The sequence below is a fragment of the Tasmannia lanceolata genome, unplaced genomic scaffold (genome assembly GCF_043159265.1).
Source record: "Tasmannia lanceolata isolate RefF3 unplaced genomic scaffold, GAP_Taslan_0.1 ptg000007l, whole genome shotgun sequence".
Taxonomy (NCBI): Eukaryota; Viridiplantae; Streptophyta; class Magnoliopsida; order Canellales; family Winteraceae; genus Tasmannia; species Tasmannia lanceolata.
The window spans coordinates 19,122,229-19,145,977 of NW_027518684.1; the positions used below are offsets into that span (position 1 = coordinate 19,122,229).

At 37.5% G+C, this 23,749-nt stretch overlaps 2 protein-coding genes across 7 annotated transcripts; one reads left to right on the forward strand and one right to left on the reverse strand.

The window, feature by feature from the left end:
* Positions 1-2,885: 2,885 nt before the first annotated feature.
* On the forward strand, positions 2,886-21,675 carry LOC143882205 (phosphomannomutase). Of its 6 annotated transcripts, none has more exons than XM_077385673.1 (12): positions 4,267-4,280; positions 15,263-15,346; positions 15,463-15,507; positions 15,607-15,673; positions 18,956-19,032; positions 19,881-19,916; positions 19,996-20,051; positions 20,133-20,232; positions 20,336-20,431; positions 20,544-20,633; positions 21,017-21,068; positions 21,334-21,675. In XM_077385673.1, the coding sequence occupies exons 2-12, from the start codon at positions 15,278-15,280 to the stop codon at positions 21,387-21,389; spliced, it is 744 nt and encodes a 247-aa protein (XP_077241788.1). In that variant the 5' UTR covers positions 4,267-4,280; positions 15,263-15,277; the 3' UTR covers positions 21,390-21,675. The 6 variants fall into 6 exon arrangements, with proteins under 6 accessions (XP_077241783.1, XP_077241789.1, XP_077241784.1 ...); XM_077385670.1 differs by lacking the exon at positions 4,267-4,280 and adding an exon at positions 13,696-13,790 and having other exon boundaries at positions 15,254-15,346; XM_077385672.1 differs by lacking the exon at positions 4,267-4,280 and adding an exon at positions 13,706-13,790.
* Positions 8,029-11,245, reverse strand: LOC143881114 (Pentatricopeptide repeat (PPR-like) superfamily protein). The gene has a single exon (XM_077384112.1). The coding sequence runs from the start codon at positions 11,131-11,133 to the stop codon at positions 9,229-9,231; it is 1,905 nt and encodes a 634-aa protein (XP_077240227.1). The 5' UTR covers positions 11,134-11,245; the 3' UTR covers positions 8,029-9,228.
* Positions 21,676-23,749: the final 2,074 nt, after the last annotated feature.

Sequence of the window (23,749 nt, forward strand, 5' to 3'; positions counted from 1 at the left end):
ATTAGAATGACCGTTGATTTCATTGATGCTCCGATCGATGTACCGAAGGCATTCCTTTAGTATAATTTTGACCTTGATCAACGATTTGGATTATCAGACTGTTGATCTGATGGTTCTGGATTGTCCGATTATAGGTCTGGTACTCTGGGCCGTTGATCTGTGAAAATTACAGATCGAAGATAGTGCCGAATGAAATGAAACTAGCTAGAGCCAGACGTCTTAGATAAGCTCCATGATATCCTTTTACATTTTAGATCACATATTATATGCTATATCAATGATTCCCCCCCTCCCCCCTTCTTCTTTTTTCTTATAATCTTTCGGTGAAAATTGGTCTAGAAAGAAAAGTAAAACTGATTCAAAAAACTGGTGTTTGTATATGAACATGTAGTAAAATTTTCAAATTTTAGAGGGAGATTAAAATCTCCCACTTTTTACTCAGTTTTAGTTTTCTTTTCTTTCTTTTTTTTCCCTGAAAGGTTAATCCACAATTCCACACCATTTTGGGAACCAAACCATTTCTTGGTCTATATTGTGTGGTGGGTTATCTTGGAATTCATTTTGAATGTAAAATGGATTTTCCAGTATTTGATAAAGTTATTAGGAACGGGCTTAAAACAATCTGTTCTTCAAACTTCCTCAAAATCGTTAAGCCCGTGTTTGGATTGCATGAACTTTTTGGAAAATTTTGAAAAGGAAAAATATTTCAAAAATTTCTTACTCTTTTTGCACTTGAAAAAAGATACTTTGAACCAACCCTATTCAATTTTCACTTAGGGCGTTTGGAGGCCGAGAAGATTTGGATTTGGATTTCTCACATTTGCAGCCCTTTTTGCATTGTAATTTGGATCGGATCAAATTCTTGAATTTCTAATTCAGCAGCTGACAGTGAAAAAAAATCAGATTTCGAAATATGCCGTGGAAATAAGAAATTGGAAATCCACAGGTCTAGCAGTTTTCTTCACCCTCTTTGCTCCTCAACATCTCCCTTCCACTAGGAAGTACCCCCTTCCCTCTCCGTCTCCCTCTAAATGAGCTGCCGGATCTACTCATTTTGTATTCAAAACTCAATTCCAAATCCAAATACAAAATGGGAGGTATCCAAACGACCCTTAGAGAAATTTCCAATCTATGATAATATTTATCATTTACCTCTAAATTGTGAAAAGAAGAAATTTTCCCAAAGAAAAAATTTCCACTAGAAATATTTTTCTTGCAATCCAAACAGGTAAGGGAAACGTGCATTTGAAGTAAAAATCCTATCAGTTCCATTGGCCCAATTTGTGTGACCAACGACAATAGGGTGACCAACATCACAGGTGGGGCCATGGGCATGAAAGCCTACCGAAGTACTCATATTATGACATTATTTGTACGGACTACAATTACAAAGCTTTGAAAACTGATAAAATAAAAGTAACAGCCACACAATAAAATTAAAAGGGCGCTGATATCCTTCCCCCCGGTGGCTAACGTATTCCCACCATTTGACCTCTCTCTCTCTCTCTCTCTCCACACACACAACAGGAACAGTTGGTGGGCCCAACAGAAACCATTGGTGGATGGGCCCATCTTTGAACAACGTAGGCCCCGCCCATACCACACCATAGGATAATCCAAACCGTCCATTTGATGGGCCATAAACGTAAATAGGTTGCGTCCCAAAATATTTTTCCATAGGCGGATCCTAGCCCTCCGATCTAAATAGAAACTACATCTTATGCAACCTCTATAGATTGTAGGGGTTGTGATCATCCTATGGAAATGATTTTTGGGGCACAACCTATTTACATTGTGGCCCATCAAATGGACGGCTCTGATCATCCTATGGTCTGAACAGTACACTTCATTTTCAAAAATATGGGTGGGGCCTAAATTGGTACGAACAACACCATAGGATGATCCAAACCATGGACGGCTTGGATCATCCTATGTTGTGGACCGTACGCTTCAATTTGAAAAATATCGGTGGGGCCTACGATTGAGCCTTAATATTAGTGTACGACCAACTCCATAGGATTATCCAAACCATAGACGGCTTGGATCATCCTATGTTGTGGATGGGCCTTAATGTTACTGTACGACCACAGGATGATCCAAACCATTCATTTGATGGGCCAACCCTTGTGGGGGGCACAACCCATTTACATTATGGCCCATCAAATGGACGGCTCGGATCATCCTATGTCTGGACGGTACACTTCATTTTCAAAAATATGGGTGGGGCCTTAATGTTACTGTACGAACCACACCATAAGAGGATCCAAACCATGGACGGCTTGGATCATCCTATGTTGTGGACGGCACGCATCAATTTGAAAAAAAATCGGTGGGGCCTACGATTGGGCCTTAATGTTACCAACTCCATAGGATTATCCAAACCATGGACGGCTTGGATCATCCTATGTTGTGGGCGGGCCTTAATGTTACTTTACGACCAACTCCATAGAATGATCCAAACCATTCATTTGATGGGCCACAATGTAAATAGGTTGTGCCCCAAAAATCATTTCCATAGGATGATCACAACCCTACAATCTATAGAGGTTGTATAAGATGTAGTTTCTATTTAGATCGGAGGGCTAGGATCTGCCTATGGAAATGATATTTTGGGACGCAACCTATTTACGTTGATGGCCCATCAAATGGATGGCTTGGATTATCCAACAGTGGTATGTGCGGGGCCTACGTTGTGTAAAGATGGGCCCACCATTCTCCCAACGGTTTCTGTTGGGCCCACCAACTGTTCATGTTGTGTGTGTGTGTGGAGAGAGAGAGAGAGAGAGAGCGGTCAAATGGTGGGGAAAGTGACATATCCTAACGTTTAACGTTAGCCAGCCGTCAAGCGGGGCGGGGGAGGGGAATATCAGCGCCCAATTAAAAACAGCATATTAAGTAGGCAAAACTATCTTCCCAAGATTCACAAGAATCCCATTACCTCAACTTCATCCATAAGCATCAGTAATGGAAGAAGAAACCAACTCCAATCAAACTGCAAAGAGGTATTCCTTTTCATTTTACACAAGCATCACAAATTTCTGGAAAAAAAAAATGTTTCCAAGTCTTTCACTCAATGTTCAAATTTTCTTTCAGGTGTGCTGTTGTTACAGGGGCAAATAAAGGAATTGGATTGGAGATATGTCGCCAACTCGCTTCTAATGGAATCATGGTCATACTAACAGCTAGAGATGAAAGAAGGGGGATTGAAGCTGTTGAAAATCTTAAAGAATTTGGACTTTCTGATGTGATTTTTCATCAGCTGGATGTAAAGGACTCTGTTAGCATTTCTTTATTAGCAAGTTTTGTCAAAACCCATTTTGGAAAGCTTGATATCTTGGTAAGAAATAAAGAAATAAAAAACAAAACCATCTCATCTTTTTTAGTTCATTTCATAGAACAAAGAAGATATTATTAGTATTATGTACAATCCTACAGAACTCTTATTTCCAGTCCATTTCATGGAAGAAGGGAAAACAAGCATGATGGAAATTCAAGAACAAGAAAATTTTAATGCAGCTTCAGTAGCAAGTTTATTTCTGTTACGAAAACAATTAAGATAACAAACAATTTAACAAATAAACATCTCTTGTTGTTAGTTGATTCCATGAAAATGCAGAGATTGTTAAGAGCATTCATGCCTTCATGCCTATTCATATCAGAAATGCTCGACTGTTTATCCTCTTAGATACAATCAGCTTAGATACAATGTGGGGGTTCATCAAAACTACTAATAATTACAAATCTAACGGTGTCATGTTTTCAGACCTGATCGAATAAATTCAAAGTGATTGAAAAAATTCAAACTGAACCATCATGGAACTCCTTTTATGCGAGATTGACTGATGAACTCACAAGTCCACTATTTTTCCACTTTTGGCATGAAAAGAAAGATTTACTTACTTATCTAAAGGCTATAATCTTGGTCAGTTGTTTAAATTACTATAGACACTCCTATGTCTTAAAAAACATTAGAAATGTGAAACCTATATCTGTTGATTTTAAGTTTTTTTTTTCTTGTTGGGAGATAATTGACAATTGGGTTCTTCAGTCAGTCAGGCAGTCAGTTGAAAAAGAAAATACAAATCCTGAAAGAGCATCTTTGGAAATGAAATGATCTTCAAATTGCTTAACTGATGGAAACCCTTAGTCCTTTATTTGCTATTTCTGCAATAAGCATGGTGAAAAAAGTAAAAGTTTCTATGCAGGTAAACAATGCAGGGGATAATGGAATCATAGTAGATCATGAGGCTTTGAAGGCCTTAAAACTTCCCGGAGGCAAGGTAAGTCTCTAGTCTGCAACCAACTTGGCTTACGCAAGCTTCAATATATACTGAACATAATCATATTTATAACTGAGAAGAGAGACAGTATAACTAGGAAAAAGTCCAACATGTACATGCTAACAAGATCTATTTGTCAGCATATTTGATGATTGCATATAAATTATGACATCCTAAATTACATAATGAAAGTTGGCTGGATAGGAAAAAAAATATAGGGTTTGGGTTAGGAGACAATCGTGGTTTTTTTTGTGTGTGTTGTTGCTCTATTGATCCGAATAGAAAATGAAAACAAAGGAAATCAGGACCTAAAGCTCTGATACCATGTTCAAGATATTCAAACCTCCATGGGAGAAAAAAGGAGAAGAGAGAAGACAAGAAGAAGAGACGGAGAGGAAAGAGAAGAGAGAGTTGTCTCCTCCTCTCACTAATATGATACATGATAAGGGTTATAATGGTGAAATGACCAATATACCCTCAATATAACATCAATATAATACAATACATCTAACAGATACTGAAGTAAAAATAATCATCCATATTCTTGTGGCTATGGAAGGAATTGAATTGTCTCTTATACATAATTAGCTCCAGAAAGAATGAATGGCTTCTGCATGCAGCTGGATGTTGAAAAATACAGGTTGGTAGAGGGAATAATGAAGCATACCTATGAGAAGGCAGAAGAGTGTTTGAAAACAAATTACTATGGAAGTAAAGCAGTAACTGAAGCACTTCTCCCCCTTCTTCAGCTATCCACATCAGCAAGGATAGTGAATGTCTCCTCCTACTATGGACAGCTCAAGGTAATAAGCCCACCTGAAATTTCTTAGTTATGTTTGATGTCACAAAAAGAAGAAGAAGTGGATACCATCAATCACATGAAATCAGCTAACAATGTAGAGAAGTCTGAGAAAAATCGAAACTTGACTGGAATTTAGAGAGGGCCTGAGTCCTAGAACTTGGTCAATTACTTGATCGATTTTGTGAGTTTTTAAGGCTTATGTTGTAGCCTGTTTTTTCAAGGGTTTTGAGTACTCAATTGAATTGTTTCTGGTTTTATGGATACAAGGTTGCCACTTTGACTTGACCATGACTCAAGAAAGATGATCCAGTTTGTTTTAATGATTTGAAGATGATATAATTTATCTTAATGTTCTAAAGAGCAAACAGAGACTTGAAAGGGTAAAAGGCAAAATCATTTTGTTAACAAGCATAAATAGTTGTGGTATTGCCTTCTCAGGGAAACATATGATCCATACACTACTCTCAAAATTCAAAATCAAGTATTCAATCTTTTTCCTTGGGAATAAATTCAAATCATTTTTTTTTTTGGATTTTAGATCGTATAATTTTGATGACACTGCTATTTCTGAATTTCTCATGCTACTGTTTCAGGTTATCCCTAATGTAAGTGTAAGAGAGGAATTGAGTGATGCTGATAGCCTAAGAGAAGAAAGATTGGATGAGATTTTGCAGCGGTTTCTTAATGATTTCAAAGAGGATTCGCTAGAAATTCATGGCTGGCCTACTACTATATCTGCATATAAGGTCTCCAAAGTAGCTCTCAATGCCTATACAAGGATACTAGCAAAGAGATACCCCACTTTCTGTGTAAATTGTGTACATCCTGGTTTGGTTAAAACAGACATTAACCCCATTACTGGGTTCCTGACTCCTGAAGAAGGTGCTAGAGGTCCTGTGATGTTGGCATTGCTACCTGCGGGTCCCTCAGGCCTCTACTTTGATCAGATGGAAGCGTCAAACTTTTGAATAATATATAAGATGATCTCACTGATATGGAGAGTAACAATAAAGAATAAGCTGTTCATCCAAATCATCTAGTTTCTGGAGCTCAAACTGGATACTTCCTAAAGATGCATTTATGTTCTTTCAGAGTTCAAACTTTAATTTTTTATGAAAAAATGATACTATATGATGACATAACATGATTTGGACCTTTGATGGGCCTCTGGAAGGGGATGACATGGCCCAAATATCACTCTGATTAGATAACCATAACCATTTGATCAGAACCCTTCTGTCAAAGTTAACTCTACTGCTCAATAAATGGTTCAATCACTGTAAATGTGCCACATCTATGTTGGAGATGGTAGTGAATACCAACTTTGGTAATCCATGTAGAATTAGATCATACATTTATAATTTAGACTAGTTTTATGATCTAATATAAAAAAATAAATCACAGATCTATGTTAATCTAGATAATCTAATTATCTATAGATCTAATAATTTATCAGTCTATCTATAGATCTATGTTAATCTGATTAATCTAACCACAAGGATTACTAGAATAATGGATGGTAGTGGAGACCAATGCCATATAAATAGAAAACCCTGTTAGAGTTCTGCCCATCATAGAAATATAACAGGTAAGCTCCTTCAATCTTATTGGATCAATTTTTGCTTAATCATATAAACACTCTTAACTAGATGTGGTTGGCCTACCCTAATCCATCCTTATCCAATTAATTAATCAAGATGCAGTAATTACCCGATCAACCTTATAAACACTCTCTGTTTATTGGTATTCATGGTAGTTTCACATCTAATATCTTCAATCTAGACCATTAGTGGGCTCATAATCAATGGCAGACTAAATTAGATCTCACACACACAATCCAATGTTGCTACTCATGAAGAACAAACCACCATAATCAAGATACATACTTGAGGAACATCCAATGTATAGCAATATCATAAACACCAAAAATAATTGCTGGTATTCGTCTTGTTTCCCACGTCTCTTAACTCCTACTTTTATTAAGATGAGTTTTACATTGTAGGAAAGTAACATGGAGGATTAGGTTTTAGAAAAAAAACAAGAATATAAATCTATCTGACACCTACGACCAAAGAGGAAAGAAAACAAGAAGACAATTATGTTGTTCTCTTTGTTCTCTTGGAAAAAGGGAGGAGAGAAAGGATGAAAGTGGTTCATTCCGTATTTTCTTGGCTTTTTCTTTTGTTGTTCTATTGTGCCGAGAGGAAATTTTCCTTTGGTCATTTCTCTAGTGAAGAGAAGTGTACAACCTAGTTGAGAAAGAAGGGAAAGAGTTACGATTTATGAGTATTTGGGTTAATCCCATTGTAATCTTTATATCATTGCTTTTTCATAGTGGAAGACTGCCAAACTACATAAATCATGTGTGCTCTCTTTGTATGTTGCCATTGTATGATTGTTCTATATACTTCTGTGTCAATTTTCTACAAAGTGGCATCATAGTTGTTGGATCAATCTAATTGGGCAAGAATTGCAAAGGTTTGAGCGTCGACGGTGGATTCTCATCAAAGGTGACGAGATTATGGGCTTGATCTGAGATGGCTGCAAAAGGATCAAACATGAAGTTTGAGGTTGAATACTTTGACGAAAAGAAAAATTTTAGCCTAAGAAAAAAAGATTTCAAGCCTTGTTGGTTCAGTAAGGGTAATACAAGGCATTGTCTGTAAAAAGCAAGAAGCCGATAACGATGGAAGATGAAGAGTGAAATGACAGTGGTAAGCACTATTCGGCTATGTGTCGTAAATGAGATAATGTACAATGTTCTTGAAATAGGCAAAACAGTCATGAATTCTTGTCGCTACACCATAGAGACTAGGTCTCTGTAGTTCAAGTCAAATTTTTCGACCGTGAAAACAATTACTGAAGTTCTTGAATGGAGTTAAAAACAGTTAAGAGTTCAAACTTGGCACAATGAAAGTGGCGCAATGGAAATATCAGTTCAAACTGAGTAAGAATGCTCATATACTATTGAGAAACACAAAAATGAGATACAGTATAAATTCTTAGTGACAATCATTCCCACGACGCAAGAAATAGAACATGAGCTGTGCAATAGGAAGTAGGAACAGGTCATCCGCATCTCCAAGTTTCTGATCGGACCACTAAATTAATCATCGTTTGTAATTCAATCACTAAGTAACACTCCTGTTGAAGCTACTCCTGTCTACAAATCGGCTGCCTAACTACTTTAAGAAGACACTTCCATCCCATTTAGAGACTTGCACAAGTGACTTGGTCAGAGATTATACTTGACAGTTTTTCTCAGAGATTTATAGTATCTTTAGTCTCTACTCCTATCCTTTGTATGTTCCTTTACTTTGGACATTGACGAAACCCGCCTTCTGCTTATTGGGCTAATCCAATTTTATAGCCCTGGGTTCCATATGAACTCTCCCCTCTTACGGGAGTATACATTGATGACCTATACACGTATCAAGAAAGAATTTTGAATCAGTTCAACCCCTCTAACTCCTTGCTGACTCAGAGCAGATTTCAACTGTGCAATTCTGAGCGAATTGCTCTTCTCAACAACTGCCAATCATCTACTCGCCTGACTCCACTTGGGCTAATCCAATTTTATATGAACTCCACTTGGGCTTATCCAATCATCTTCTGCTTATTGGGCTAATCCAATTTTATAGCCCTGGGTTCCATATGAACTCTCCCCTCTTACGGGAGTATACAGTGATGGCCTCTACACGTATCAAGAAAGAATTTTGAATCAGTTCAACACCTCTAACTCCATGCTGACTACAGAGCAGATTTCAACTGTGCAATTCTGAGCGAATTGCTCAACAACTGCCAATCATCTACCCGCCTGACTCCACTTGGTTTGACCTTGGCCAGGTTCTCGTCCAAGTCTCACTTGGCCGAGTCAGTCCAATTTCCGCCCTCTTGAGTCCATTAAAAACTCCATTGAATCCCAAGTTAATGAAAATTTGAATGTGTCAATCATTCAATCACCCAAGTCAGCTCAGTTTTAATGTGGTCGAGTTCTCCTCCAAGTCCAAGTTTTTAAACACTACTTGGATGTATAGATCTCAACATTTCTTCCATGTTTACCCCAATAAACACTTCTGAGCAAATTGCACAATAAGTCAAACTTCTCCCAAACACAATATCAAAAGACTATAGAGATCAAGGTCTTTATCTGTCTGTAAAGTTCTCCAAATTCATGGGCCTGGCCAAATCATTCAACATGGAGTAAATTTCTATCATCTGAGGGTGCGACGAATCCCCAACAAGAAACTCATGGATGACACCATTCACTTCGATCAAACTGCAGCCCGGGATCTTCTTAAGCCCAAGATCTTTCATCTTCCTTCTCACCTTGGTCACATCTTCCCATCTGTCAGCCGCTGCATAAATGTTGGCCAAAAGTGTATGCATACCAGAATTAGAAGATTCAATTTCAGAAAGGCATGCTGCCACACGTTCACCTATCTCAACGTTCCCATGGATTCTACAAGCCCCGAGCAAAGCACCCCATAGCGGTAATACCTCATTGTCATTTGGGATATTTTCTATCAATTTCTCTGCCTCATCTAACAGACCAGCCCGACCGAGGAGGTCGACCAAACAACCATAGTGTTCTAGTTTTGGCTCTATTTGACACATCTTCTTCATAGAATCAAAATAGTGACGACCTTCCTCTACCAATCCTCCATGATTACAAGCACTTAAAACGCCTATAAAGGTGATATCATCAGGTTTAACTCCCGCCCGGTTCATCTCCAAGAACAACTCAAGCGCTTTGCTTGTTTGCCCATTCATAGCAAGTCCACATATAATTGCAGTCCATGATGCCTTATCTTTCTCTTCAATTCTCATAAATAATTCTAAGGACTTCTCTATGCACCCACATTTCGCATACATGTCTACAAGAGCTGTACCAACAACGGCATCAATCCTAATCAAGTTTTCTTCAATGTATCCATGGATCCATTTCCCTTGCTCCAAAGCTCCCGAATGAGCACAAACTGTAAGAAGAGACACAACCGTATATCTATCTGGTTTGATCCTTTTAATTTGCATCTCTCTAAACAGAGCCAGAGCCTCCTCAAATCGGCTAAACTGCACATAACCATTAATCATAGCAGTCCAAAGAATGACATCTCTTGCCGGACTCCGTTCAAATATCTCTCTAGCCTCATCAATTTTACCACAATTCACATATCCAGACACCATACTAGTCCAAGAAATTACATTTTTGGTTGGCATTTCATCAAAGAATCGGCGTGCCTCACTTATACATCCACACTTTGAGTACATATCTAACAAGGCATTCCCAAGAACAATACTAAATTCAAGTTCCTTACCAATGTAATGGTGAATTTGCTTACCCAAATCCAAATTACCCAATGAAATACAAGCAGAAAGAGTGCTTGCCAAAGTAGCTTCATCGGGCCTCACTCCGCACTGTTCCATCTGTCGAAAACAGGCAATAGCATCATTGAATTTCTGGCACTTAACAAGCCCAGAAATCATGACATTCCAAGAAACCACATCTCTCTCAGGCATTTCCTCAAACACCTTCCTTGCGATTTCAACTTCACCCATTTCAGCATACATGTCCATAAGTGAGTTCCTCACATAAGAATCAAATTCAAACCCAGCCTTTATGATAAACCCATGAGTCTTTCTTCCTTCTAAAGTTGCCCCTAAACAACCCATTGCCTTAAGTACAAAAGGATAGGTGAAATTATCAGGCGACAACCCATCTTCCCTCAACCTATCAAAGAACCCAATAGTTTTTCTGAATCTACCTTTCTTTGCAAATGCTTTAATCATCAAATTGTAAATAAAGAGATATGGGTTTTCAACATTTTTTAATACCTTTTCTGCATAATGCAAATCTCCACATTCTGGGGAGGTGCAAAAAACAAAGAGCTTGTTTAGTGCATCTTTGCTTTGATGGAGACCAACCCTGAAAATTTGGCAATGAATTTGTTTCACTTCTTTCATAGATTTGCAGTTCTGCAGAAGAAAAATACATGTTTTCTTTGTAAATCTTGTGGCTTTCCGGATTGAGGAAGTGATCAATTGATCCATAATAATTCAAGGGTGGGTCCAGGTATGAATATGATTCAAAGAGAGTGATGTCATTATCAAAATCATTTCGATAGGATGATCCTATCCCTCCGATCTATAGAGAACTCGGAAGTTTGGGTCATCCTGTTGAAATGATTTTTGGAGCGCAACCAATTTGGTATTTACGTTGTGGCACATCAAATGGACGGTTTGGATCAGCAGGCTGTACAGTTTTCTTTTTCAAAAAAATACTGGAATATTCTTGCATCTTATTAGAATGGAGGCCCTACTATACTTTTACTTATATTCTCGTCCTTTGGCCTTGCTTGCTTCGGTTTTAGAGGTTTAAAATGGATGGCACGGTATAGAAACCTCCATGGATTGGAGGGTCAGGATCATCCTATGAAGAAGACTGTCTGGGCATATCCTGTTTACATCAAGGCCCAACAAATGAAATGTTTAGATCAAGGTTTTAAATTTCGGCCGAATTTCGGTCAGGACCGAAATCCAAAATTTTGGATTTTGGTAACCGAAATCGAAATTGCTGAAATTTATCAAATTTTGGTCGAGGAAATTTCGGAAATTTCGTCAAAATTTTTGATATAATATTAATTTTTATTCCTTTACAGAATTTCGGGCTAAAAAATGACATTTCAAGCACCTTTACCGAATTTCAGCTGAAATTTTGGGATTTCGGCTAAAATTTCAGTTTCGGTGAGGACCGACCGAAACCGAAATTTAAAACCTTGGTTTAGATCACCCAAACAATGTTAGCCCCACATTTGTTTTTGGGGTTGCACATGCATGCATGGTCGTCCACCATATAAATTCTCCTAGATTTTATATGTTGAGTGTGGGACACGCTCATTTTGGAGTTGTCGCCCTTGATATTTTATCTAGCAACAGCTCAGATTTTAAGAATTAAGAGGTTGAGGGATTGGGCCTTGTTGGGCCTTTAGCTCAATGGTTAAGGCTTTGTTTCTCGACCTTGATGTCACAAGTTTAATCCACACTTCCAACCAAACAAATATTTTAAAAAGCTCCGTTTGATCAAATATTAAGGCTAGTACTTTCATGTAACCACCAATACGATCATGTTTGCCCACTCATTTTATGTTTTCTCTAAGTTCTCCTAATATTATATTTGTGGATAAATTATATGATGAGTGGGCTAGTATTAGATGAGAAATTATATACTTAGTGGGCTAGTATTAATAGATGGTTTGATAAAAGTATAGATCGTCAAAAAGTGAGCTGTTGTTGGATCAAATATCAAAGATGTAGGGCTGCAACTCAAGCCGGGTTTTACCCGACCCGCATCGACCCGACCCGAAAATACCCTGGGTTGGGTTCAGGTTTCATGGGTTTCGGGTCGAGCCGGGTTTAGCATTCAAAAGCCCGCATGAATCTTGGGTCGAGCCGGGTTTGAAGGGGCCCGACCCGAGTTACATAAGTTATAGTATGTACATTTTTTCTATTGTTAGTTAAAAGTTAAAAGTGAAAACCCACGCACCCACTGTTACTGTATGTGAGTGTAATTTCTGCTTCTATGAGCTGAGTTGATTCAAGTGTTGGATTCAGCATTGTTTGATTATAATTACAACATTGTTTGATTACAGCATTGTTTGATTCAAGTGTAATGTGAGTGTAATTACATCATTGTTTGATTCAAGTGTAATGTGAGTGTAATTTCTGCTTCTATGAGTTGAGTTGCCTTGCCAAACAAGAATTTTCTTAAAAAATTGCGTCAACGTGAAAAAACCCGACCCGACCCGAACCGACCCGAGATTTATCATGGGTAGGGCCGGGTTTGGGAATCGTGGGTTTTCCGAAAAAAAACCCGACCTGACCCGACCCGAGATATTTCTCGGGTAGGGTTGGGTTCTCCAAAACCCGACCCGCTCGACCCGAGTTGCAGCCCTACAAAGATGGGATGATGAGTGTGTGTTTATACGGCCTTCATCATATAATTTCTAGGAGATTTTATATGGTGAAGCCCTTATAGTCCCTTATTTTTCACAAAAAAAAACTGTACGGACCACACTATAAGATGATCCAAACCGTCCATGTATCACCCACAACATAAATAGCTTGTGCCTAAAAAATCATTTCTATAGGATGATCCCAACCCTCCAATCTATAGATGAACTGCATATTATGGAACCCTCTATAGATCGTTGGGCTAGGATCATCCTATGGAATTGATTTTTTTGGGCACAACCTATTTAAGTTATGGCCCATCACACGGACGGTTTGGATCATCCTATAGTGTGGTCCGTGCAGTACTTTTTGAAAAATTAGGGACTATATGGGTGGAATCGTGGGCCCCACTAAACATTTTGAAAAATACTGAACTTTAGGCCCACACAGCAAACAAATTCTTGTCTTTAACTTTAAGTAAACTCCTCGGTTGTTGTGAGTTGTGACGCAAAGGTCAAAGACTCAAAGACATTGGATACAGTGACCCCGAGGGCAACTGCTTATTTTATACGGCAGCTATATGACCGTTAATTTATAATCCAACGGTAAAGGATTATTTTTAAACAGTCACTGACAGCGTGAAAGAGAGAGATATTCAAATGATGCCCCACCCAAATATTCTTCATCCCTTCTCTCACCTTCTTTTGATTCACAAGAGAGAGATTTAGGGACTATCTAGTGGGTTATTCGCCAAGAATGTAAGTTTCCTAGCAAGATTGTATGTAGGATTTAGTTACAACTTACAACTGTATTTTAGCAATTTTCCTGGATTTATTAGCATTCAAAATAATGGGTTTTTTGGTATGTTTGGAGTGTAAGTAAAAATGTTGAATGTGAATGTATTTTATCAGCTTCTGCCTTTATTTGCAGTGCATGATCCATGGTTTTATTCATTTTTTTCTAGTAAGGTATGGAAAAGCTAGGAAAAAAATTGCTCTATAACTGGTGATTGTAGGCAAACTCTTTGTGGTTAATTGAAATTCATTAGTATTATCGGTCAGTTCTATTTTTTAGAATATGAAATGATTTGCAGATTGTTTGTGTTTATACACATTGCATGGATTTTTATCAGATTCAGCCAATGAATTTTTGTTATTTAGTTTTCTGTTAGTTTGGTTGATTATATCATTTATATTGGCAATTTGTTGCAACCAAGGTTTTAAATTTCGGTTTTGGTGGAAATTTCGGCCGACATCTTGTAAAATTCGGTGGATCTTGTAAATTTTGATGGAAATCTTGTAAATTCTGGTGGAAATCTTGTACATAGGTTGTACCCCTTGTGAAAACCCGAAATTTCGCTGAAAAATTAAACCATGCTTGCAGCTATTGATCATTTTTTGTCCAACGTAGTTACGGCTCAAGAGAACAATTTAATATTTTACTGATGCTATTCGAATTCCAGAACATAAGGAAAGAAAGAGAACCAAATGATAAAACAAAATTCATGTCTCCAATCTATACATAAAATGTAACATGGTCTTGAAGTGATTTAAGCTTGAAGATATGAGAATGTGATATACATCTGATCGTCAAACTCTCATTGTTGAAACAAAAATTTAAGTTTTCCTTCTGCAGCCATTTCTTATATGGGAGTACTCTTTCTTTGTTTTTGTTTGATTTTTTTCTAAAAGCATTCTAGTAGCTGTTTGATTGCAAATGTTTGGGACCAGTCTTAAGTAGGGGTGCAACTCGGGTCGGGTTGATGCCAGCCCTAACCCAACTCGAGATAGCATTCTCTCAACCCTAACCCAACGCAACCCGAGCCTTGGGTTGAGGATGGTCAACCCTAACCCAACCCGCTTCCAAATCGGGTCGGGTTGGGTTCGGGTTCATGTAGAGCCAAATAAAAAAATACAAGAAAAAATAGCATAATCCTAGAAAATCTTTAGAAAATTAGAGTTTCTGGTCGGGTCTGGTTGCCAAGGCCTCAACCCTAGCCCAACCCAAAATTAAATCGGGTTCGCTTTTCCCAACCCAACCCGAGCCAAAATCGGGTTGAGCCCGACCCAAGTTGCACCCCTTGTCTTGAGAGTTGAGAGGGCTTGAACTATTTCAGACCCATTGACACATCGATATATAAATATATGTCTAAATGCAGTTGTAGATATCTTTTGTAACTTCCCCAGCTAATACAGTAAACCCTATATAATTTTGTGCATAGTTGTGGCAGAAACTATTTCAAAAAATGGCAGCAAGGAAGCCAGGTCTGGTTGCTCTGTTTGATGTTGATGGTACCCTTACAGCTCCAAGAAAGGTATAATCCTTTATTGGTTCTATGTCATCTAATTTAACATTTTTTACAATGATAAAATTACTTGGAAATTGATCTTTCAACTTTCAAGAGCGACTCAATTTCTACTTTATCCCCAGGTAGTGACTCCAAAGATGTTAGAGTTCATGCGGAACCTTCGGGAGGTACTTCATTTCCACCATCTTCACATTTTAGCACTCCCTAGGAAAGATTAGCCTGCAAAATATATCCTATCAAATGCTTACAGAATTGTCTGATAACAGGTTGTTACACTTGGTGTTGTTGGAGGGTCTGATCTTGTAAAGATAACGGAGCAGCTTGGGACGACAGGTTTACTCTAACTAGTTCTTGGCTATAGTGTCTGGATCTTTTACTTTTGGTGTTGCTCCAGCTTCATAATTTCACTATTTGTAGACACTTTAGGAGCCATAAAGTAGCACATTTTTTACTTTTTTATCCTAATTGCACATCCTGCCACTTTTTGTAACTAAGATCTTGATCATTCTTACTTAATGAGACATAAATGAGGATCTTAGATTTGGAGTTTTTATTTATTTATTTGCCTTAATGCATGCTGAAATTGAGATACAATATCTGAACCTGACATCTGATGATATAATACTTTAGCCTAGAATCTGAGGCTGTAGTTCCAAATTGCTACCCATTAACGACTTTGATATCTTTGCATTTGCTACAAATTTCTCTTTTTCCATTAGCACCATTCTTGTGTATCAATAGCTGTGATAAGGGAAGAATTTATTATGTATAAGTCAAACAAACTATTGATGCATTGAAATTATCTTATGAGAGAACCTATGTGAAATTTTCACGGATAAAGTGTATGAATAGCTTTCTATGGAGTAAGAACGAGACATAGAAAACAAGAGACTTTTCTTGACAGGAAGTTTTGGTTTATTCTCAATTTCTCATGTAATTGCATTCTACTTGCATACAATGGATGCTTCTTCAAGATTCTTCACTACAGCCTGGGAAAAAAATGCACTCTCTGGAACGTAAGTAGCATTTATGTTAGTTTATCCCAAGGAGGTAGGATTCTTCCCTGGGAGCCTTCGATTCCCGTTTTGATTCCCGCTCTGGCAACCTTGAGTAGGATTCTTCCCTGGGAGCCTTCGATTCCCGCTTTCGATTCTCGTTTCGATTCCCGCTTCCGATTCCCGCTCTGGCAACCTTGGTTTATCCAGAGATATTTTCTGATTTATCTCCATAGACGAGCTCTGTTTAAAATTTAGGAAGGATGATTCCAGATTGTAAGAAACCCCAAAGCATCTACTAGTAAAATGTAAAAGTGTAGCGAAGATTTTGTTGTTCTTGTGAATTATCAAGAGGTATTGTTGATCTTCCTTTGCCCTTGAAGGAAAGACCTTTTGGCTTTTTTTATCTTTTTATGGTAAAAAAACCAGTCAAAATGATCATAGCAGCTTGATCAAGGGCGATGAAAAAGACATTTATTGATGATGTCTCCAAGCCGTTGATATTTTGCATTTCTCTATCTTAGAGAGAGAGGGGGGAGCCTCTATGTGACCGCCATCACGAGAGAGAGAGAGAGAGAGAGAGAGAGAGAGAGAGAGAGAGAGAGAGAGAGAGGAGGAGCCTCTATGTGACCGCCATCACAACCACACATTTCACATGGGATTGAGCCTCTAGCTCAATGATCAAGCCTTTGGTATTCAACCTTGAGGTCGGAGGTTCAATCCTAGCTTACCAACCAAAAAAAAAGTTTACTTGATGCATCGTTCATGTGGCATGCTTTAGGTGATTGAGTTCATTGATCTAGTAGGTGACCTTGAGTGAACCCTTTAGGTGCATGTCACACATATAAAGGGTTATTAAATTTACGTCAATCCTCACCCAAATTAGGCTGTGGTAGAAAAATCTCCTCGAAAAGATGATCCTGCCCCTCTAATATATTTGGTGACATATGAAATGTTTAGAAAAATTATACATTTACCCTCTACAATTTACGTCCCACTGGAACACTGGATATCAAATACCCCCCTTACTTTACCATGCGTATTAGGAGTATAGAAATTAATTTAAGGGTAAACCAAAACATGGCAAGTATATTTCTCCGAAACGGTTTACCCCAAAATGGGTTACCCTCTCTTATTTACCCTCACTAGAACAAACCCCTAAGGAGGCTAAATTGCATGGTGGAGAAGCTTTCCACAATTGGAAGTTATTGGTGGACGATGATGCAAGTAAACACATGTTAGCTTAGATGTATCCTTGCTATGGGTTGTCATTTGGTGCACTTTATATTCATTTTGTTGTAGTACCTCTGTGTCATGTAGAGGAGTTTAACTCTCATTCTTGGTTATTTCATTAATATTAAGAGAGCAGGCCAAATGTTTACCTTGTGGGACTGGTTGATTATCCTTGCTATTTGTGCCTTGCCAGTTATTCCTGACTATTTCCTTTTTTTTTAGTAGTCTGATATCAAAACTCTTAGTTCAGCATAGCTAGTCCATCTTGATTGCTTGTATTTTTTATTTATTTTTAATCGTACTGATTGCTTGTAGTGCAATGTCCTTTTGTATCATAATAGGAGACAAGTTATCCAAATGAAACTAGATATGTTAATATCTACATATCTAGTTTATGACTTTGATATCCCTGAATAATTTCAAGGTGAAATTATTAGTTCGTCCACTAGTTAAATCATCCATTTAGATCGAGCATGTTGTACAAAATCATCCATTTGGATCAGAGCATTTTGTTCATGAAACTGGTTGAAACAGGCAATTGCATTGTGTTACCATAACACAATAGGCACATGCATCATCTGTATCACCCTAACAGCTCCAAGTGCTTCATGACACAAAATAAAAGCAGGAAAGAACTAATTTGGAAAGAATGCATGTGAAAAAAATCAGATCTTTTGGATAACTGGATTATGAAACCAAAGCATTTGGTCAATGTGTGTGAGCTCGCTATATCAGTATTCTTTCTAGATGACTTGTTTGGATAATCGTGGTAGATTCTGTTATTACAAGAAAATATATTCCCAAACTAGATGACTTGTTTGGATACTGGTGGTAGATTCTGTTTTTCCAAGAAAATGTATTCCCAAACTATGTTTTTTTTTTTTTCAGGTGTATTGGTAAATTGCCTTATAATAAATAGAAAATGAAATGAAACTTCTGGTCAACTTTGTTTTTTGTTTAGACCTTCAGGGGGAAGTATACTTGGCTGGTGTTCATATTTTGAATGATTTATCATTTGATGCCTGAATTCTCAATTCTATGAGAACTTATAAGAGTTTTCTTGGTTATGTCTCTAGTCCATCCTGCATGGATTTAAACTGGGCTGCTTGAATTCTCAACTCCATATACGTTTTTTATTTTATCATTTGTGCATTAAATCTCAACTCTATAAAGTCACAATTTTATTTTATTTTTTGCTATGTTTATGCATGACTGGAGCGTCAAGAATGCCACAAATGCACCTTGCACAGATTTGATCTTGGTTGCCTACAGTGATTCTTTTTCAGACTCATATTAGTCATTTATTTGAGAATATCTGATAGCGCATCGTTACTGCCATTTATCTTCAAGGTCTAACACCTGTGTGACCATTTTCTTCTCTATGCAGTAATTGATGACTATGATTATGTGTTCTCTGAAAATGGTCTTGTTGCTCATAAAAATGGAAAGCTCATTGGCTGCCAGGTATTTAACTCCCTAGTTATAAAATATTGACAATTTTCATCGAACAGTTTTAGATCCGCATCTTAGATTTATGTCCCACCAAATAGTTTTACTGGAGAACTTCTATGATCAAACTGCGGGAGATGATGCGTTTGGGGATGGGCCCATATTCATCAAGGTTTCCTGTCAAACCTATTTGTCAGCAAGTATCAATCACCTGTATTTATAGAACATCCAAAGCATTTAAGAAGGATGTAATGGAATTTGATTCTTGTAGAACCTAAAGACTACCCTGGAACACCCTCTGCAATTCAGTCAACAAAACTGTTCATCTTTTAATCTTCACCGGGGACTTATTTTTAAGCCGAGTTGCTCTCTATGTTACCCCGGCATTTGGGAAAGGGTTAACATAACTTGTGGAACTCTTTTGTGTACTGAAAGCTTATGAGATTAACATAACTTTGTGTAACTCTTTTATCGTGTACAGAAAGCTAATGAGATGTGCACTTTCCTCTCAGATTATCTCAAATGTTTATTTGTTCATCTCAATGCCATACTTGGATAACACGGCCCAATGGGCAGCTCTGCAAATCGTTCCCATTTTATAAACAGAGAAATTAACTGAGTAATGCCCCCATCATGAAACATTGATTTTTTATTTGGAGAAAACATATTTACGCTGCTGTTTAGGCTATGGTAAATAGCCTCTGTATAGAATTTTTCATTGTAATTTAAGTTTGGAGTTCGTAAGCATGGCCTCTAAAACCAACATCTGCAATTTACTTTTGTATTCATTTCTTCATATGCTTTGACCAATGATTTGACTATCAGCCTCTTAATGGCCCCAAATGTTTCCCTTTTTACTGCAGAGCTTGAAATCATTCCTTGGAGAAGAAAAACTCAAGGTGAGGCACTCAAACTCATGAGCAGACTTTAACGCATTTATAACCGTGAAGTAATCACACACTGCACATTTCTGTGCAGGAATTTATTAATTTCACACTTCATTATATTGCTGACTTGGATATTCCAATAAAAAGGTGAACGTAGAAAACTTCTTTTAGCAAGTTAAGTTCTATAAGTATAAACATCAAATAAAATACTCTCATTTGCTTATTCAGGGGAACCTTTATAGAATTCCGCAGTGGAATGCTTAATGTATCACCAATTGGGCGAAACTGCAGTCAAGAAGAACGGGATGAGTTTGAAAAGTATGACAAGGTATAAATTTCTGCCAAAAGAAAAAAAAATTGGCATCTTTTGTTTCTTTGCTAACAAGTTCTTTGTCAGCAACTGAATATTATAAAGCAAGTAACATTTTCAGGTTCAAAACATCCGGTCAAAAATGGTCTCGGTGCTTCGGGAGAAATTTGCTCACCTTAACCTTACATTTTCCATTGGGGGGCAGATAAGTTTTGATGTGAGTCAATGGAAGTCTCGGTTTTATGAATTGCTGGTTCTTTAACTTTCAATTGGAAGGAAGAATAGAAAATCTGCATTTCAGTTTACTTAAGGTGCAATTCTTGTAACAGGTATTCCCTCAAGGTTGGGACAAGACTTACTGTTTGAGATACCTTGATGAGTTTCATGAAATCCACTTCTTTGGGGATAAGACTTACCATGTAAGTTTCTCAAAGCTTTGATGGCAGGAACCACTTAGACATTAGTATTGCTTTCGTTGTTGCTTTTACTTCAAAATAATGTAGATTTGTCTGCAAAACAAATATATAGTTCTCAACTTCTCATTATGTACTCATCGATCTTAGTATTGCAATAATATTAATTTATTCTCTATGTGCATGTGAATTTGCTGTCTCGTAGATGGCGTATATCATATGCATGCATGTGTGCTTATGTTTTAATGAATACATTCATACATAGATAGATCCATACATATATTGCTTCACTGCTTGTGGGTTTCAGTTCTTGTAAACTATTTTTTTTTTTTTTTGAATGATCAGTTCTTGTAAACTCTATTGAACTTTATCAATTTTTGTTTGAACAGGGAGGGAATGACTATGAGATTTATGAATCGGAGCGAACTGTGGGACATACAGGTTTTCTCTAATCCATACCTTATATAATTAAAATTTGAACGATGCAATTTAAGATTCAAGTGATTTAAATAAGGAGATCATGTTCTCTATAGTTCTTTTTCTCATAGATTATAGAACTTGATAACCTGTTAGGTACCTAACCAATATGCCAAGAACCCCAGAGCTAATGGAACATGTTAGATTAAGTCCTTTAAACATGTCCCATACCAGATTTCGCCATTTAGCCTCTCTTTTTTTTTCTTATATATATATTTTTTGTCTCCAGTGACCAGCCCTGAGGATACAGCAAATCAGTGTACAACCCTCTTTCTTTCCAAGTAAATGGGAGGTGCCTAAGCTTACAGCAACCTTGTATGTGCTCAGTTATTTCATTGTGATTTCTTCCTAAATGAGCAGAACATAAATTATTAGGAAGCCATTAATTAGTATTAGCATTAACATCTTAAATAATACGGTTTGTAATCAGTTTCCAGAAATGACAAGCCAAGCAAAATAAATTATCGTCAGCTAGTTCAATCTATTGTTGTAAGGCAAAAGTGAAGGGGAATAATAAAATGGGGATATCTTAATCTCTTCCATATTAGCATACAGAACTCAGTTCTCATCATATTATGCTATAATCAGTGAATTAATTGCCAATTTAGGCCGTTTCACTCTCATAATCTCCCTTAATCTCAATCCCTTTCTGCAATAAGATTTTCTCTTGTTAGAATCTATTGTTGGAATCGGTAGGCGGGCCATGATCTTATGGGTTTTTTGTTAATCAACTGCCATCAACAATCTACATTGAAGAGATCTCTGATCCATTTGTTATTGGGTTGGTCATGAAGGATCTTAGCTAAAGTATAATTAAGGAATGTTTGATTTGGTAGCTTTGTTAGATTTGTTATATCCTGATTGTGTAATTTTGCTTCTTCATGGAAGAAATATAGTGAACAATTAGAATGAAGAGGTCTCAAAACGTTTTCCAATGTAATATAAGGAGAATGACCTGCAACCTTGCAGAAAAGGTTTATTGATAAAGGGCGTAAGATCATCCGATCATCTTGCCATTCAGATCAACGGATATAATCATGTAAATGAGGCAAAAATGGGGCCCAATAAGTGTCTATTAGGAAGGACCATAAGATATGGTTTGCATTGACTATGGATCCGTACATTCCCATTGGTAGAGGCTGTAGGGGCCATTTAAAATGATAGGTGATATCGATTGAAGATAAATGGTTCCCATTCCTTGTACCAATGAAAACAATCTGATCCGTTGATCCGAACACCTAACTTTATGATTGTAGGCCCTTGATCAATCATGCCTTGCTTAAGGCTCCACCAACAAAATCTAGAACATTGATTTTCGTATACAAGGGGTGCTTACTTGGCATGAGAACAAGATCATGTGGGCACGATGTTCTACAAGATCAACGGTCTTGATTGCACATAAATGTATGGGACTTAAAAATTGATCGTTACCGTTGATCTCTTTTATAGGCGAATCCTATCAGCGTGGGCGGACCCAATCGATTTCAATTAACGCTAAATGTCAAGTGGGCCACCCTTCACTAACCATCCAAGAAGTACGCTACTATTGGAGGGAGCAAGGTGACCCTCCCATGTATTACACCAATACACCAATGGGAGGAAACAAGACATAAAGAGAGACCCCCTCTTTCTCAGAAGTTCCACCACCTTTTGTTTGTCTTTTCCTGAAAATCACTGTTTTTTTTTCAGAAAAAGAGTAGCCCAATGCCATGAACGTGTATTCATTTCTAGGGAAAAAAAGGAAAAAACAAAAAGGGTTGGAAATATCATTTCCCTAGGAAGAACCGCCCTATTCAACTTTCCTGGTTAATCATTGTTGGATGATCCTTTATCCTTAAGCTATTATCAGTATCTTGATAAAAAAGAATGTTCTTTTATATGGTGTTTACGCTACATGCAAGCACACCTTAAAAAAAATACAGTGAGGCCCACATTATCTGATGATCCAAACCACTCATTTGTTGTGCCCTTAAATCTACCATCTTTCTATGTCTACTCTAAAGAAGAGAAATTCTCAGTTGGTGGAAGAGGGTTCTGCACTGGGAGTTTTTGGCTCCTCTGCACCCACTCTATGGCAGCTTTCACTCTAGTCTTTTTTTCCTTTTTTTTTTTTTTTTTTTTTTTTTCCAGGTAGCCCTTTCTTCGTGGTAACTTTTAGTAGTTGCATTTCCTCCTTAAAAACAAATCGGCAATTAGAACTATTAAGATGGTCAATTGGCACCAATCTAGGGATTTGTTATTGGCTTTCTCGTCATGCGCACGTGTGTACATGCGTACTTTTATTCTTACTGCTTTAACATTGGCCTTTTACCAGGTAATCCTTTCCATGTAGTCCTCTTCACATATCTCCCCGTTTGTGAATCTAATATATGACAAAGTAGCTGCTCTGATACCAAATGTTAAGTACCCATGGAAGGAAAGGAATAACCGCATATTTAGAGGTGTAAATCATAGTCGGGAAAGAATTGCTTTTGAAGTCAAAGCGGAAATCATAGCATGGAGCGGTATTGGGAAGGACGGTCCAAGTTACAGCTTAGGGGACGTTTTAAGAAATTTGAAGACTGTAATCTTTGAAAAAAAGAAGCGGCCCATCGCGCCTAAGTGAAACCCTCCACCAATTTGTTGGATTAAATTGAAGTTTGATG